General features: G+C 42.4%; 1 protein-coding gene across 2 annotated transcripts in view; it reads right to left on the bottom strand.

Moving 5' to 3' along the window:
- The window catches only part of DOK7 (docking protein 7), a 69,243-nt gene extending 59,015 nt beyond the window's left edge, over window positions 1–10,228 (bottom strand). Inside the window, exons 1-4 of one of the 2 annotated variants that reach the window (XM_059817973.1) lie at window positions 10,118–10,228; window positions 9,929–9,974; window positions 7,131–7,376; window positions 2,514–2,714 (exon numbers count right to left, since the gene is read on the bottom strand). In XM_059817973.1, the coding sequence (XP_059673956.1) occupies window positions 2,514–2,714; window positions 7,131–7,376; window positions 9,929–9,974; window positions 10,118–10,171 (547 nt within the window). In that variant the 5' untranslated portion in view covers window positions 10,172–10,228. The remainder of the gene's footprint in view (window positions 1–2,513; window positions 2,715–7,130; window positions 7,377–9,928; window positions 9,975–10,117) is intronic. The other variant, XM_059817974.1, reaches the window with a different exon arrangement.
- Between the last annotated feature and the right edge of the window lie 3,834 nt (window positions 10,229–14,062).

Here is a 14,062-nt window from a genome sequence, read left to right as displayed (position 1 = left end):
TATCCATTCATCAACATTATCATAAAATCACATTTACTAAGGAGTCCTAAGGGTCTGTTCTTTATACCCTATCACAATGTCCCTCTCAAAACTGCAGCATATCTAAGAAATGGACTCTTCAGACAATGTGTGTTGCAAATGCCTTGTCAGTCAGTGCTGAACAGTCCTTCTGGAAAAAGCATGAAAGAAATAAACAACTGGGGGTTTTGTTCTTTTTTTTTTTTTTTTTTTTTAAGGGGAACATAAGTCCTAGCATCCATCATCATTTTCTGCTAGTCATTTCTACTTTTGGATAGCCCTCAGAATATTATTTTGTCTCCTTCCATATTCTAATTAAAGTCTGCATAAAACTCATGCTTGGAATTCACAGGTACTCCATTTGCAATTGACTATGTACTCCAAAAATCAAGCCATTATTTGAAGCCCTTATTAGTAAGTAATTACTGTCTTCTTCCTTTGAGGCACCTGCTTATAGCACTTCTTACTCCATAAAAATTATAGAGGCTCTGCTTCCCTAGAGAATCTCAGGGCTACCAATTACTCCAATAGTTAAGTCTTATATTCTCTCATTTGAGGAATTACATTGATAATTTATATAATCTGATAATTTATATAATCTGTGTAAACTATCTACCTAATCACTGCTAATCTTACTTAAAGATTGCTTAGCATTTCTACTTCAGCTCCCTATTTTTTTAAAAAATATAAGTTTTCCATAGTTAAATTATTTCAGATTCATTAGTCCAAAAACTAGTACTCTACATAAGCTTTCCAGAGAGAGCAGCAGCTGTTTAAAGGATTAAAAACACACTACGGTTCAACTTTCGGAAATTTTCTCCCTGTAAGAATTTTGAACCAAACACTTCAGAATGAAGTTTTCTATTTTCAGTAAAAAATTCAACAAGTGGACCCAAATTATGTCAGCATAGCAGTTCACACATTTATTAGAAGTCCAGCTTGCATTTAAAGCGGTACTTGCATACAGAGACAGGAATGAACAATTGCTTTATTCTGCATAGAAAAAAACCTGTTTGAACCAAAACTGCAGGTGTTGACAGACCTACACTAAGCTGCAGATTCAAGTTTAGCCTGGGTCAATTGCACTATCCACAAAAGAGTGGGAAAAGGTGACTGTGCTGACTCCCCCTTATACCCGATAACCAGTTATCTGTCTCACAGTCTAAACCCCACCACTAGGAAACAAGACACTTGTGTTGCAGTCCCCATATCAGTTTTTAACTGAAACAGAATAACCTTAAAAGAAAACAGATTTGTTTCCATACAGGCTATACCTATAACCCATTCCTTCAGATGGTGGAAACACTTCTTCAACCCCAGCCTCTGAATTAAGCAGGGAAAGATTTGAAGAAGAATCTTCCACACTGAAAACAAGTGTCTTACATCAGGAAACAGGATATAACAGATGAGTCCATACTTACCATCTTTGTAACTCAGTTCTGTATTTTTCAACAGACAAAACCAAAACCCCTCAACTAGAGTAAAACAGACAAAGAAATTTCTTTCCCCTTCCTCCCCAAATTTTGCCAAAAGTCCCAAGGAAGAATATCTTTGGATTTGGATCAATGCTGAAGCCTTCTTTTTTTTCAGTTTGATAACTGAAGAAATCCATTATTTTCACATTTCAGTGTGCAAGTCAAACAACTTCACATCCAAACTGGCAATCTGCATACCCACTTGCACTCGCAGATGATCAGTTCAGCATGGCTTCAGATTCTGCTTTTGAAGTTAAAACCTTATGCTTTCTAATGATGTATATGATGTTATACCAGTGCATTAACTAGCTTTTCTTTTCAGCTCTTGCATAGGAGCTTTGCATTTTTTCTGAACTGAGAATGTGAGAAGTCCTAAATTAGACACTGGAACAAGAGATTTCTCCCCATCTAAAAGTGTAGCTTAATTATTAGGTTACAGAAACCAGCTTCAGCTTGCTTGCTTTCATTTTGACCCCGCAAATCTCATGGCCCCATAAAGTGACAAAGCTACTAACAGGGAAGGGAACAGACAGAAGTTCCTAACTTCTAGGAGCTAGAAGCCCTCTATGGGAATTAGACATTAGCATTTACACAATGAGAGCCTTGATGCTGCCTGTAAGCTCAAAGCTCCATATCATTTTCCCTCTGCAAACAGAATAATTAATCATAATTTAATAATCTGAACATTAAACCATTTTGCCTTATTTCTTGCATGACACAAACCATAAAATTTCATTACCTTATTTTTTCTCTGTGTCCAATAGCAACAGTTGACTAAACATCTTCTGGAGAGCCACAAGGCAATGTTCAGTCAGGACTCCACATAGTCACATTTTTACTGAACACCAGGTTGAAGCCTGCAGAAATCTACTCAGTAGAACAGACCCTCTGATATGAGGCTGCCTGTATGACAAAGCAGCTCAGCTGATTTTGCAATCTCCACTTTGAATGAGACTCGCATTTACACTTTTACAAAAGGTTTCAGACAACTTTTAGAAGACAGGTTCCATTTGTACTTACAGAAGCCGCACCTGGTACCCCCTTCAAAGATGAATCCGTTTGGGACAGCTCCATACCGACGCAGATCTGAGAGCTTCCATTGCCCCATGACACTAGGAGGAAGGTCTTTTACAAGGACGAGAATGTCATTGCAGAAATGCAGGGTGGCAGGCCCACTCTCTAGTTTAGTGCCAGGTGCTACAAAAACTTGAAATCTATGAACTATCAGATAAGGAAGAAAAAAAAAAATTACTACAGAAAATAGAAGTAAGGTACCATGGCTTCTGTTACATAAGTCATTCTGTTCAGCTGTGGTATGTGGACTGAGGTTTTAGCATAAAGATTCTAAGTAGAGCCCAGACAGCCCCATGTGAGTAGCTATACACTCATTACTCTCGATTATGTCAGTTTAGGATTGGAAAAACATATCTTGGCTTAATGCTACAAATGATTAAGTTGTAACACTACGTTAATTTATCCTAAGTCATCCAGGCTACTCCCTATCTCAAATTAGCCACTTATCCAGCCCACGCTTCCATCCTTGCATCACTACATGGGTTTCTTTCTGTCTCCTCTAAACAGCCTGTACCTATCCTTTCCTACGTGCATGCACAAACACACATAACACAGTGCCCAAGGAGCCCAAAAGCCAAGGCTTAAAGTAGGCAAGTTCTAACCAGAGCTCTGTCACTGACTCATTTGCAACCTTTAATAAACTGCTTCACTCCTTCCCTAGCAGTAAAATAGGGAAAATTACATTTTCCCACCTTTGTGAATCTTTTGGGAGTTGGTGATGGTAGATGCCCAGACATTTAAAATGACTAGGAAATTAAGTGATTCATATATAATAAACACTCTTAAATGTCAGTTAATTCTTTGTATTCCACAGCCTAAACTTCAAAAGAGTGGGGGAAAAAAGGAAGCACCTGTATCATTCAAGTTTACAAAATTCAGGTTCAAATCTCAACTCCAGTATCCCCTGTATTGCAAGGGTCCTTACCTAAAGTAGCAGCTGTTCTAGGCTGGACTCCCATCTTCTCCCCAGAGCTGTTGCATTCTGAAGAATAAGCTATTGGGAGCACTTCAAGGGCTCAAATCTCACAGTGTTTCAAAGGGAGCAATTTAAGTGAACAAGCACCTAATTCTCAAACAACTGTTTTGACCTCCACTACTCCTCTGGTTTCTTTCATCTTGTGATTAGACAAAAAAAGTAAAAAAAAAAAATTAATCTGTCTTGGCACAAAGAAGCATCAAGACTGTTCCATTTCCAGTCAGAGGTTTTTAGTGGAGTGTTTATGAAGAAGCACATAGATTTAGCTTTTGGTTATCCATCAAAGATCATACAAAGAGCTACCTGCCTATGAAATCTTCAGGGTAACTTCCAGGTAGTCTCACTTCTTACAACCACTCTTCCCTCTCTCTTGCCAATGCTTCTTCAAGCATCATGAATTTCAGCTAGGTCTGAGTCTTGCTTCTCATCTAAATACTTGCTATATTCTTAGTTACCATCTTAGCTGTAAGTCATCTCCTCATCTATGATGTACATTTGGTAAGTTCCCTAAGGCTCCGGTAGAATCAGCCACAAAGTCATTCGAGTGAAATGTGCAAGGAGGCAGAGATAGATCTAACTAATCACAGCTCTACTTACAGCTTTGCCAGTAGTACTGCTGGGGGACAAATCAATAGTCACGCAATGTCCCCTTTTGGACACGCAGTAGTTACACAACCTGCTTAAACATAAACTATGAAAAAGATACCAAAACCATCTTGATGAATAACATTCAGTAAGGCTTCTTTACTATCATTTGGACTCCTCTGCCCAGTACTTTGCTGGCAATTAAAACATGGGAGCAGAAGCATCAGGGTCCTTTCTGCCTCTTAAATGAGGAATGGAGCACACTCTTCACACAATCAGTTGCAAGTTACAACAGTTGCCGAAAACAAAGAGCTGCGTTTCAGATTCTAGTTTCTGTTAAAAAACCAGCATATCCAAACCTGACCAAAGCCAAAGTAGAGGAAAAACCAGATCTGGACATGAAGCTTTTGCCATATGCTGCTTTCTTGATAAATCGGAATTTTTTTCAAAATTCTCCCCAGACATCTACTTCTCCTACTCTGAAAAAAAAAATTAGTAAGATACAGAGCTGAATATACCCATGAACAAAAGGTAGTATTTAAGTTCCTCATTTCCTTTAGCTCATCTTATAGCTAAAGAGGGGGTTATCCTCCTAAAGAGGGTCTTTATATTATAGCTAAAGAGGGGGTTATCCTCCCCCTCTACTCTGCCCTGGTGAGGCCGCACCTGGAGTACTGCGTCCAGTTCTGGGCTCTCCAGTTCAAGAAGGACAGGGAACTGCTGGAGAGGGTACAGCAAAGGGCTACGAAGAGGATTAGGGGACTGAAACACCTTTCTTATGAGGAAAGGCTGAGGGACTTGGGTCTTTTTAGTCTAGAGAAGAGAAGACTGAGGGGGGGATCTTTTTAATGCTTATAAATAATTCAGGGGTGGGTGCCAGGAAGATGGGGCCAGTCTTTGTTCAGTGGTGCCCAGTGACAGGACAAGAGGTAACGGGCACAAACTGGGTCATAGGAAGCTCCATCTAAACATGAGGAGGAAATTCTTTACCTTGAGGGTGGCAGAGCACTGGAACAGGCTGCCCAGGGAGATTGTGGAGTCTTCTTCTCTGGAGATATTCAAAACTCGCCTGGACACATTCCTGTGCAATTTGCTCTAGGTGAACCTGCTCTGGTGGGTGGGTTGGACTAGATGATCTCCAGAGGTCCCTTCCAAACCCTATCATTCTGTGATTCTGTGAATCTTTTCCTCTTCACGGCTATTCACTGACCTGCAGTATGCTAACTTCCTGAGAATGAGTTGTGGGCTCAAGCACTCTTCTCACACCTGACCTATACCTCAACTCACTTAATTCCACTGTTTTCTCTAATCCTGACTTTTATTCCAGGAATCACATCCACCTCACCTGCTAAAATTGGAGAGGAAACACTGGGAACTCCAGTGTGAACACCTCTATACTGTGGTCCTTATTCAAGAACAGCATCAACTCCTTTCACTTTTTTTTTTTTTTTTTGCTTCCCAGACTCTGAGGTCATCTGTCTGTAGTCTATTTTTATCATCCAGCCATCTTACTTCCAAGGCACACAAAGGCCCCCTTACTACGCTTTAAGAAAAAACACTGATCACTATCCTCTCTTCATCTAAGTCTCCACTCTTTCCTATTTGTGCCTACTCAAACTAGATTCACTTTAATTTGACTTCTTTCTCCTAACTGAAGCTTCACCGGAAGACAAAATCCTGAAAAAAACTTCTATACTCTTGTATACTCTATCCTCCTTCCCATAAGCTTTTTTGCAATTAACGTTCTACAAATTATTGCCAGTTCAACCAATTATACTTGTTTTCTTACTTCATTTCCTCACCTCCACACACATTCTCTCCAGCTCCATCTTTACTCCATGGCTGCACATATCATCATCCCAATAGGCTCTATTCCTACCTCACTCACAGCTTTCCTTAAAAAAAAAAAAAAAAAAAAGCCAAAACTCTTCACTGCTTCTGCATTTCCTCCTATCACACCCAGATTGAGATTAAATACTCTCTCCATCCCAGCACTGCATCAGTGCAAGATCATGAAAACCAGACCTACCCTGTCAAATTCAAATTCTCCTTCAGGTTTTAGGACAAGTCCATGCTGTACATAGATCCCAAATCTAGTAAAGAAATAGAACCGGAACACAATACAGCTACATCATGGAAGTGTACCAATTACTCCAGCTACTTATGCCTGCATTGTTCAGAAACCCCCTCTAACCTTTCCCCTTATGCAAGGCTTCATATTTGATAGCTCTAAGTGGTACATCCACACATCTCTCTTTGATACTTCTACATTTTATTACTGTAAAATTCCCAGGCCATCTTTCTATGTATGTACTGCAAAGGAACAAGTCCACAAATGCAACAGATGGCAAAGCATATGGAACAAATGATTAGGATGGCTAATGTGTGTCTCCCACACACCTACCCTCTTTCCCTAGTTATGACTAAACAAACATAAGACAGATACTACAGTTTACCAATTTTATCAGTCTTTGTTCACCACTGTACATTTTAGAGCTGCTAACCAAGAAAATAAAAGGACGCATAAGAGTGAAGTTAGCTGGGAAGACTGTCCTGAAAGGGGATGCTAGCAGCAATAAGCATTATCAATGCAGCACCTAATAGGCAGCTCAGAAAACTGGGATTGAACTAGCCGAGTTCTAGTCAGGACTCTGCTTCTCTTAATTCAGGCTCCCTCTGAATCCTGTTGTCAAAATCCCCAAGTAAATTGCAGGAACAGAAGTAGAAGTCTGATCACTTTGCTTCAAAGCTACACACTTTCAGTGCCAAAATCAAAAACTAAGTTAAGAGCTCTCATAGTTAGCCATCAGTACTGGGCAGTACTGTAATCAAAAGCTATCATAAGGAACACCTGCTTCAAGACATAAGGGGAAGACCAGTCTCTTCACTCTCAACTGACTGACAGCCTTTTCCTTAACTGTACTTTGTTATTTGCATTTTAGCTATGCTTTTCTTTGCTTTTTTCCCCCTGGGAAAAAAAAGTGTGAGAAGACAAAGGTTACCTTCCCCCAAACTGTAGCGGATTCGTACATCCCACGCGTACATTGTTTCCTTGTTCTCGAATCCCAGCATCACAACTTGAGAGAGACAGATGATTGCAAGTGTGTGATTCAAGCCCTCATAGGAGAGCCCAGGATCCAAGCCACAGATGTCTTCTAAGGTCATGCTGCTCCTCTCCTTATGCCCTTTTGCTCGTTCAGATTTATCCTTGTACACCAGCATGAGCAAACAGTCTAAAAGAAGCAAAACTGTCAGAGATGATGAGGCAGAACATAGAACATAACACATTTCTCAGTACTCTGCTTCAATACAAAAGTGCTTTAGACAACTGCAGGATCAGTCTGACCAAGCCAACGTAAGAACTCAGTTTCCTTTTCTCACCCCACCCCCCAGGTAGTCTGCGGTCTTGTTTTCAGGGAGCAAATATCGACGGCATGTTTCAAGGGCAATCTGCAGGCTCAGAAATAAGGAGGTAGGTAAAAAGTCTTCCTTATTTTACTTCTCAAAAACACAGAGTTTTTTCAGATACTCCCCCGACTCTGGAAAGGACTGACTCATTAATTCTGAACATTAGGAGTTACACTATGATGGCTGTTACATTACAAACACTAAAGACTGAGAGGCTATTGTCATCTATATTTCCATTAGAACATACTGAACCACAAATGAAATTCTTACAGTAGCTCACAGATTACTCAACTACTAAATGGCGAGCAGACTGCACTGCCAGATTGTTAGTGTCAGCTCAGGTTTCCTAGTTAAATGTTACACAGTAGCCATTGCTAAATAATCATTATGTGCCACACTTTTTTTTTTTTAATGTATTTGCTTATGTCACCGTTTGTTTTTAACCCCTTCCTAGAGGTGTTTATTACACAGTAACTATGCAACAGAAGAAAGTAATTCAAGTGCCACGGTCTCATGGGAAAAGCATGTTTCACAAGTAAACCCAAAAGACAAGAAAAAGGGGAGAGACCTCTCCCACCTGTTGCATTTATAACAAGAGCACTCCTCTTCCCCCGGGTTCCTCTCCCATCACATAGCACTCAGTTGTAAGATAAATAAATGGTCAATTTCAAAGCCGCAACATCCACAGCTTAAGCTGACCTACATACCACAAAGGAGAAAGCCCCCTATGCACCATTTTATGAATGTTGGGGTGTGGTGCTCTGAGCCCTGGCAAGGTGCCCTGCAACTCTCAGCTGGGCAAAGGACTGGCAAATCTCCAAAAAGGTGAAAAATGACTGAAAGACTGAACCATCTACTAACTAAAGCAGAGCTTTGCATGGACTCCCGATTGTTTTTGTGCACCTGTTAGCAAAAACAGCTGCAACTATGGTATTTAAGCATTCTGCAATACAGTTGTATGTCTGAAGAAAGAACAACCATGGTTTACAGACCAAGAAAAGCAAATCATTGTGGGCTTTTTCTGGTAAACCTGGCTAATTTAGCTAGAATAAAAATACTATTTTTGAGGAATAAGCTACACTATCAGTCAGTAAGCTTTCAAAGATAAGCTCCCTCATCTTCCCCCTTCAAACTTGGCTTACTCGTGTTAGAAATCCAGGCCCGTATTGACATGTCTAGATACTACCTCTAGCATGAACAGATGCCCATTCACACAGAGAAGTTTAACAATTCAGCCCAGATACAGGCATTGAAGACCCTAACACATAACTGTCACAACTCAAGTTAGGTCTGAAGAGCTTCAATTACTAAGAAACCTTCAGTCTACCAGCAACAACCCAGAAAAGATGCCATAATCCATTCTGCAGTAATGCAGATTCACATTTTCTAAGTGTAGGCAACATTTAGCCCTGGAAAGATACACTTTTGGGCCCATATGTTTTCCCTGTTAGGAAACAATGGGGAAACCTGAAATCTGCTTTTCCCTCTCCAGCAGTAAAACATCAGCTCTGAATAACATTTTCAATTCCCCTTTCAGAAGCATGGAAATGATTTTTTTTAATTCAAAATGTCATTTTATTTTTAAATTGAAGTGATATTTTATGTCAAAACACTGATCAAAAATAACTACCGAGCTTACAATGCCAGCTTTTTTTACAGCCACCAATCCCCCTGAAGAAATAATAGTAATTTAAAAAAAAGAAAAGAAATTGCACTTTAAACAGGAACCAGAACCAAACAAAAGTCTTGAAAAGGCTTGAAAAGTCACCTTTCCCAATGGCTTTAGTCAGCGCCTGATACCAAGCTACTCAAAACCCTCGCTCCGATGCCGGACACAGCGCCCGGGCACGGCGGGCAGCCCGGCGGACGAACGCCACCCCCGGGCACCGGCCTAAGGGTCTCAGCCTTACACCCCCGCCTGCCGCCAGCCCCTGAGGGGCGGCGGGCCCGCCACCGCCACCGCCACCGCCCGCGGCCTCCGCTGAGGAAAGAGCGGTCCCGAGGCGCTGAGGGCCGCCAGCCCGAGGCCGTGAGGAGACGACGCCCTGCATGCAGCTCCTCGCCGCGCTCTCCCCTCGCCTCCGCGCTCGTTACACTTCGGGGGGGACTCCGGCAACAGCCGCCTCCTATTTTTGGCCGCCTGGTCCTTTGCCAGATAATTTATTGCCCGCTCCCTCGGTTAAAAAAATAAAAAAGCAAAAAAGAAGAGGAAAGAGCAGCGACGGCTTGAGGAGAGCCCCGCCGCGGGCGATCTGCAGCGGCAGCGAACCTGGAGGGGAGCCCTGTAAAACTCCCTGCCCCCGGGGCGCCAACCCCTGTCCCCCCAGCGCCGGGCGGAGGAGGGAGGGACGCCCCGCCGCCTGCCCCCCCCCGGGACGGGGCCCCCTCTTACCTGCCACCGGGGAGGGCTTGCGCAGCACCAGCCACCTACTCTTCCACTGCAACGAGAGGGAAAAGGAGAGCGTTAGCCAGGGCCGGAGGAGGGAAGAGCGGGCTCTCTCCCCTCCTGGGGAGGGGGGCGTCGGTCGGGGACCCCCGGGCCGCCGCGGGGCCGGGCCGAAGGGGCGCTGGGAGCGGGGACCTTTTTTCCATCTCTCAACTTGACGTGACCCTCCACCACCACGGAATCCGTCATCTTCAGTCATGATTCCGGACAGCTGCGCCCGGCTCGCTGCTCCCTCCCCGCGCTCTGGCCGAGGGGTCACTTTCAAAATAGCTTTATTAGGTCCCCGCACAGGCACAGGGAGCGACGCGGGCGAGCGGCCAGCGCGGCCCGGCCCTCCCCGGCGCCCCCCGCCCCACCGGGCAGGGGGACAGGCAGGGGCCGGGGCGGCTCCGGCTCAGGGAAAGGGGGTCCCGGGAAGCTTTCCACTCCTTCCTTATTCATGCATTTTATTGTGGTGTTGGCTTTTTTGAATTATTATTATTTTCTCTCCAGGGTTTCGGTAGCGGGAGGCGCGAGCCGGAGGGCCAGGAGCGCGACAGCCCCGCGCGGGCCGCCTCAGCGGGTCTCCTCCGCGCGCGACCCCGGGGCGGTGCCGAGCGCCGCCCCCCGCCCCGATCCGCTCCGGGCTTTGCAGCTGACCGCCGAGGCAGCCCTGCGGCCGGGGGCGGCGGGAAGGCCCGGACCGGACTACCTTCGCCCTCCGCCTCCGCGGAGCGGGGCCTGGCGGCGGCGGGCCGAAACACCCCCTTCCCCGCGCCCCCAACCCAGCGGCTTCCTTATAACGCCCACGTTTCTCTTTCAAAAACTGTAATTACTGCTCCCCTTGGCTCCCAAAAGGCGTACAGCCAACTACCCCGGATAAAAATACTCTTTTTTTTTCTTTTTTCTTCTTTGCAATACAACTGTCACGAGATAACAGCCCACTTACACCAGAGCAGCTACAATTAATGGTATAAGATGTGTTAATGATGTCCTCAGATTTATTTCAACGAGCAATGGACTAATTAGAGTCCATTATTCTAAAAATACTCCTACTGCATCTTATTTGATGGTAATTAGTTCTTCAGCTTTTTTAAACAGCACCACAGCACATTTTTCTTTCAATAGCATAATAGAAGGGCTTTTTAGATGTTTGCATTTATTTCTTCCCTTTGAATCGGTCAGTTTGCATGGAATAACATATAATTTAACAACACCATCTTTAAGTGTGTTTCATAATGAATTAGGGACGCGTTTGTTCAAACAGCTTTGCATTTTAATTCAATTTCAATATAAATGTTAGGAAAAATATCAGATAAAATTTCACTAGTAAATTTAAGTTGGACTTGCATTTTAACCAAAGTGATATGCACTTAAAAAGAGGAGAAAAATATGGAGGACGAGTTTCCATGGGGTAACGCTCAACAGAAATGCTGGAGGCAGAAGGTGCTGGAGTGCCCCATAAGAACGTGACCTATGTCAGGGGTGTGAGAGGTCAGGCAAGGACCTCTCACTTAACCTGGACATTTCCTTGCCACCCCTGGTCTGGTTTGTGGATTTAATACAGTGCTAGTCACCATACATCAGATGCTCAAATGACGAAATTTAGTTCCACCAAATCAATGCAGTAACAGTGGACAAACAGGCTGCTTCGAAAGCCACAAATTCATTTTAGTGCATTCAAAGTATAACAGTATTGACTGAAAATTTGTCATTTAGACTTTTGAGGGCAGAAAATAGACTGCTTCACTTGTGAACATTCAATGTATTTCAAAAACATATTTTATTGATTGTATTGGTGTTGCTATATGCTGATGTAAACAGCATATATTTTGAAAACAGGACAGCTAAAAAGCTCCACAAAAATTGTCAGAAACACCACCTTTCCTATCAAGCAGCCACCTTCTTTACAGCAAAAGAAGACTGGGAAAATATATATAACACAAAATTACCAGATTAAAAGCACGCACAGTGTGGATGGATATTAATTTCAAAGTGAAACTGAAGTCACAGAACAGATATGGACATTCAGAATGGGATAAGCTTTGTGCGGAAACCTCTTCCAGATGAATCCCTTCATGCTGATTTAGTACTTGTCTTTCAGCAGCAGGTACAGTTACAGTACGGGTAAGTAATAAGTACAGGTACTTACTACACAGTCGCATTCATTTCATGGAGTTAAGTAAGCCAGATTCATACTGCAAACAGCCAGGAAGGCAAACCCAGCCAACAAGAGTCTTCCGCTTGTTTTGGAATCAAGACTCCAGAGGTGGATCTCAATTTTTCAAGCTAGTGTTTAGTGCTTCAGAAAAACAAACTAAAGACTTTGATCTTAGTATTCACAGTAGTTATAGCTGAAAATCATAGCCAAGCTCTCACATCTGTCTCCTGGAAATTTTGTGCAACACTTGCATAAAACTCGGAGCACCACCAGCTGAAATTGATCCTTATACAGAGCTTTTCAGTTGCCTTCCAGCACAGAGAAGTGTTATTTCATTTTTCTACCAGGTCTCAACCTGTTGAACAACCTACAGAGGGATTCAAAGATTTAATTGTAACTTTAAACATAACAGACTAAATCTGAGAAACAGAGGGTAAACATTTTTATTAAACAGTTTACATCATTTATCTAGATTAGCATTGTTACATATTTGTACTTACGCTAATTCAGCTTTTGGTTATTTTTCCTTACAAAGTTTCTTTTAAGTGCTGACATCATTCACCACAACTAAGAAACCCATCAAGACACTGCCAGTACTATAAAACACATATCTAAGTATCCAGGCACTACTTTAAAATTCTATATCTTAAAGCATAGCTTTAATCTTGAAATACTTAAGAGACTTAAAAAACTTTCACTATCAGAGAAGAAATACATTTCACATCAACACTCCCAAATGTACACATCTGACATGGCTAAAAGTTCCCTGTATTAAAAAAAAAAAAAAGTAATTTTCCATTCCTCTTTATCAGACTAGATTTTTTTTGTTGAATCATTTTCTGCCTTTTTTGCTTACACAGCTGAGTCCACAGCCTCTCAACAGCTATATATTGTAATAATTTCTTCAATTGTTCCCATAACAATTCCATAGACCACGACAGCAAAACCTGTGGTTTATGATACCACCAAACTCCCAAGGAAAATGTCAAGCTGCTCCCCAAACCATCCAGTTTAAAAAAAATCTGTTAACAGAAACCTCCTTTCTGAATTATCTAAACAGTTGAACAACTTGTTAGTACAAAATCTAAGACATCTTCAAAACACTGTCAAATTTAAAAAACGTTCAGGCATTTATTATCAAGGTGAAGTATTTCCACTGCTATCCTCAGGGTGAGGACCAGCTCACAGCTTGCAAAAGGTCCTAACTGCATCAACCTGAAGTCAGATGCACTGACTTCCAATATTTTTCAGCAAGAAACTTGCTGCTCTCAAGAGGTTTTGCATTAACCTTGCTGGAAAATTGCACACCAGATTCAGCAGAGCTCTGAAGCACATTCCTAATTTTATGTCAGGGGGACATAAAAATGTGCTTACGTGTTTGGTTGAATCAAAACCTAAACCCTCTGTTTTTTCCCCAGAACTGGTTTGCTGCGGTTAGCTGAGGAGCAGCTTCACCTACGTTGCTCTATTGGTGTCTCTCAACCTGAACTTCAAGAGATCACTTCGGATGGAGAGGGAATTTCATTTTTGGTGTTTCTTTTTTTATCTCATCTGAGAATACAAGGACAATGTGGTTACAGGTTGGTTTGGGGGTTGACAGCTCCACCAGAAACTGTACAAAAACATTCAAATAACTATGTAATCCACCAAGCAGACAAACAGTTGTAGATTTTGGTACACTCTCTCAACATGTTTGTTTTACTAAGCCAAATAAAGACAGTCTCATATATTGAGCTATCCACAGCCCTAAAATTCTAGATCAAGGATGCTGACATCAGATGGGTTACGCCCACTTTAGGTGGTCTGGTTTGGAATTGCTACGAATTACTATGACGGTTTTCATACTAACTTACAATAAAATATGCCTTCAATGAAACAATGCTTTCAATGAAACAGAAAGACTTCTGAACCCTGCTTCAAATGTTAGCATGTTTAAATGT

The sequence above is a fragment of the Gavia stellata genome, chromosome 5 (genome assembly GCF_030936135.1).
Source record: "Gavia stellata isolate bGavSte3 chromosome 5, bGavSte3.hap2, whole genome shotgun sequence".
Lineage (NCBI taxonomy): Eukaryota > Metazoa > Chordata > Aves > Gaviiformes > Gaviidae > Gavia > Gavia stellata.
The sequence above is the reverse complement of the archived record's forward strand: the minus strand, read 5'-3'. Positions and strand labels throughout refer to the sequence as shown.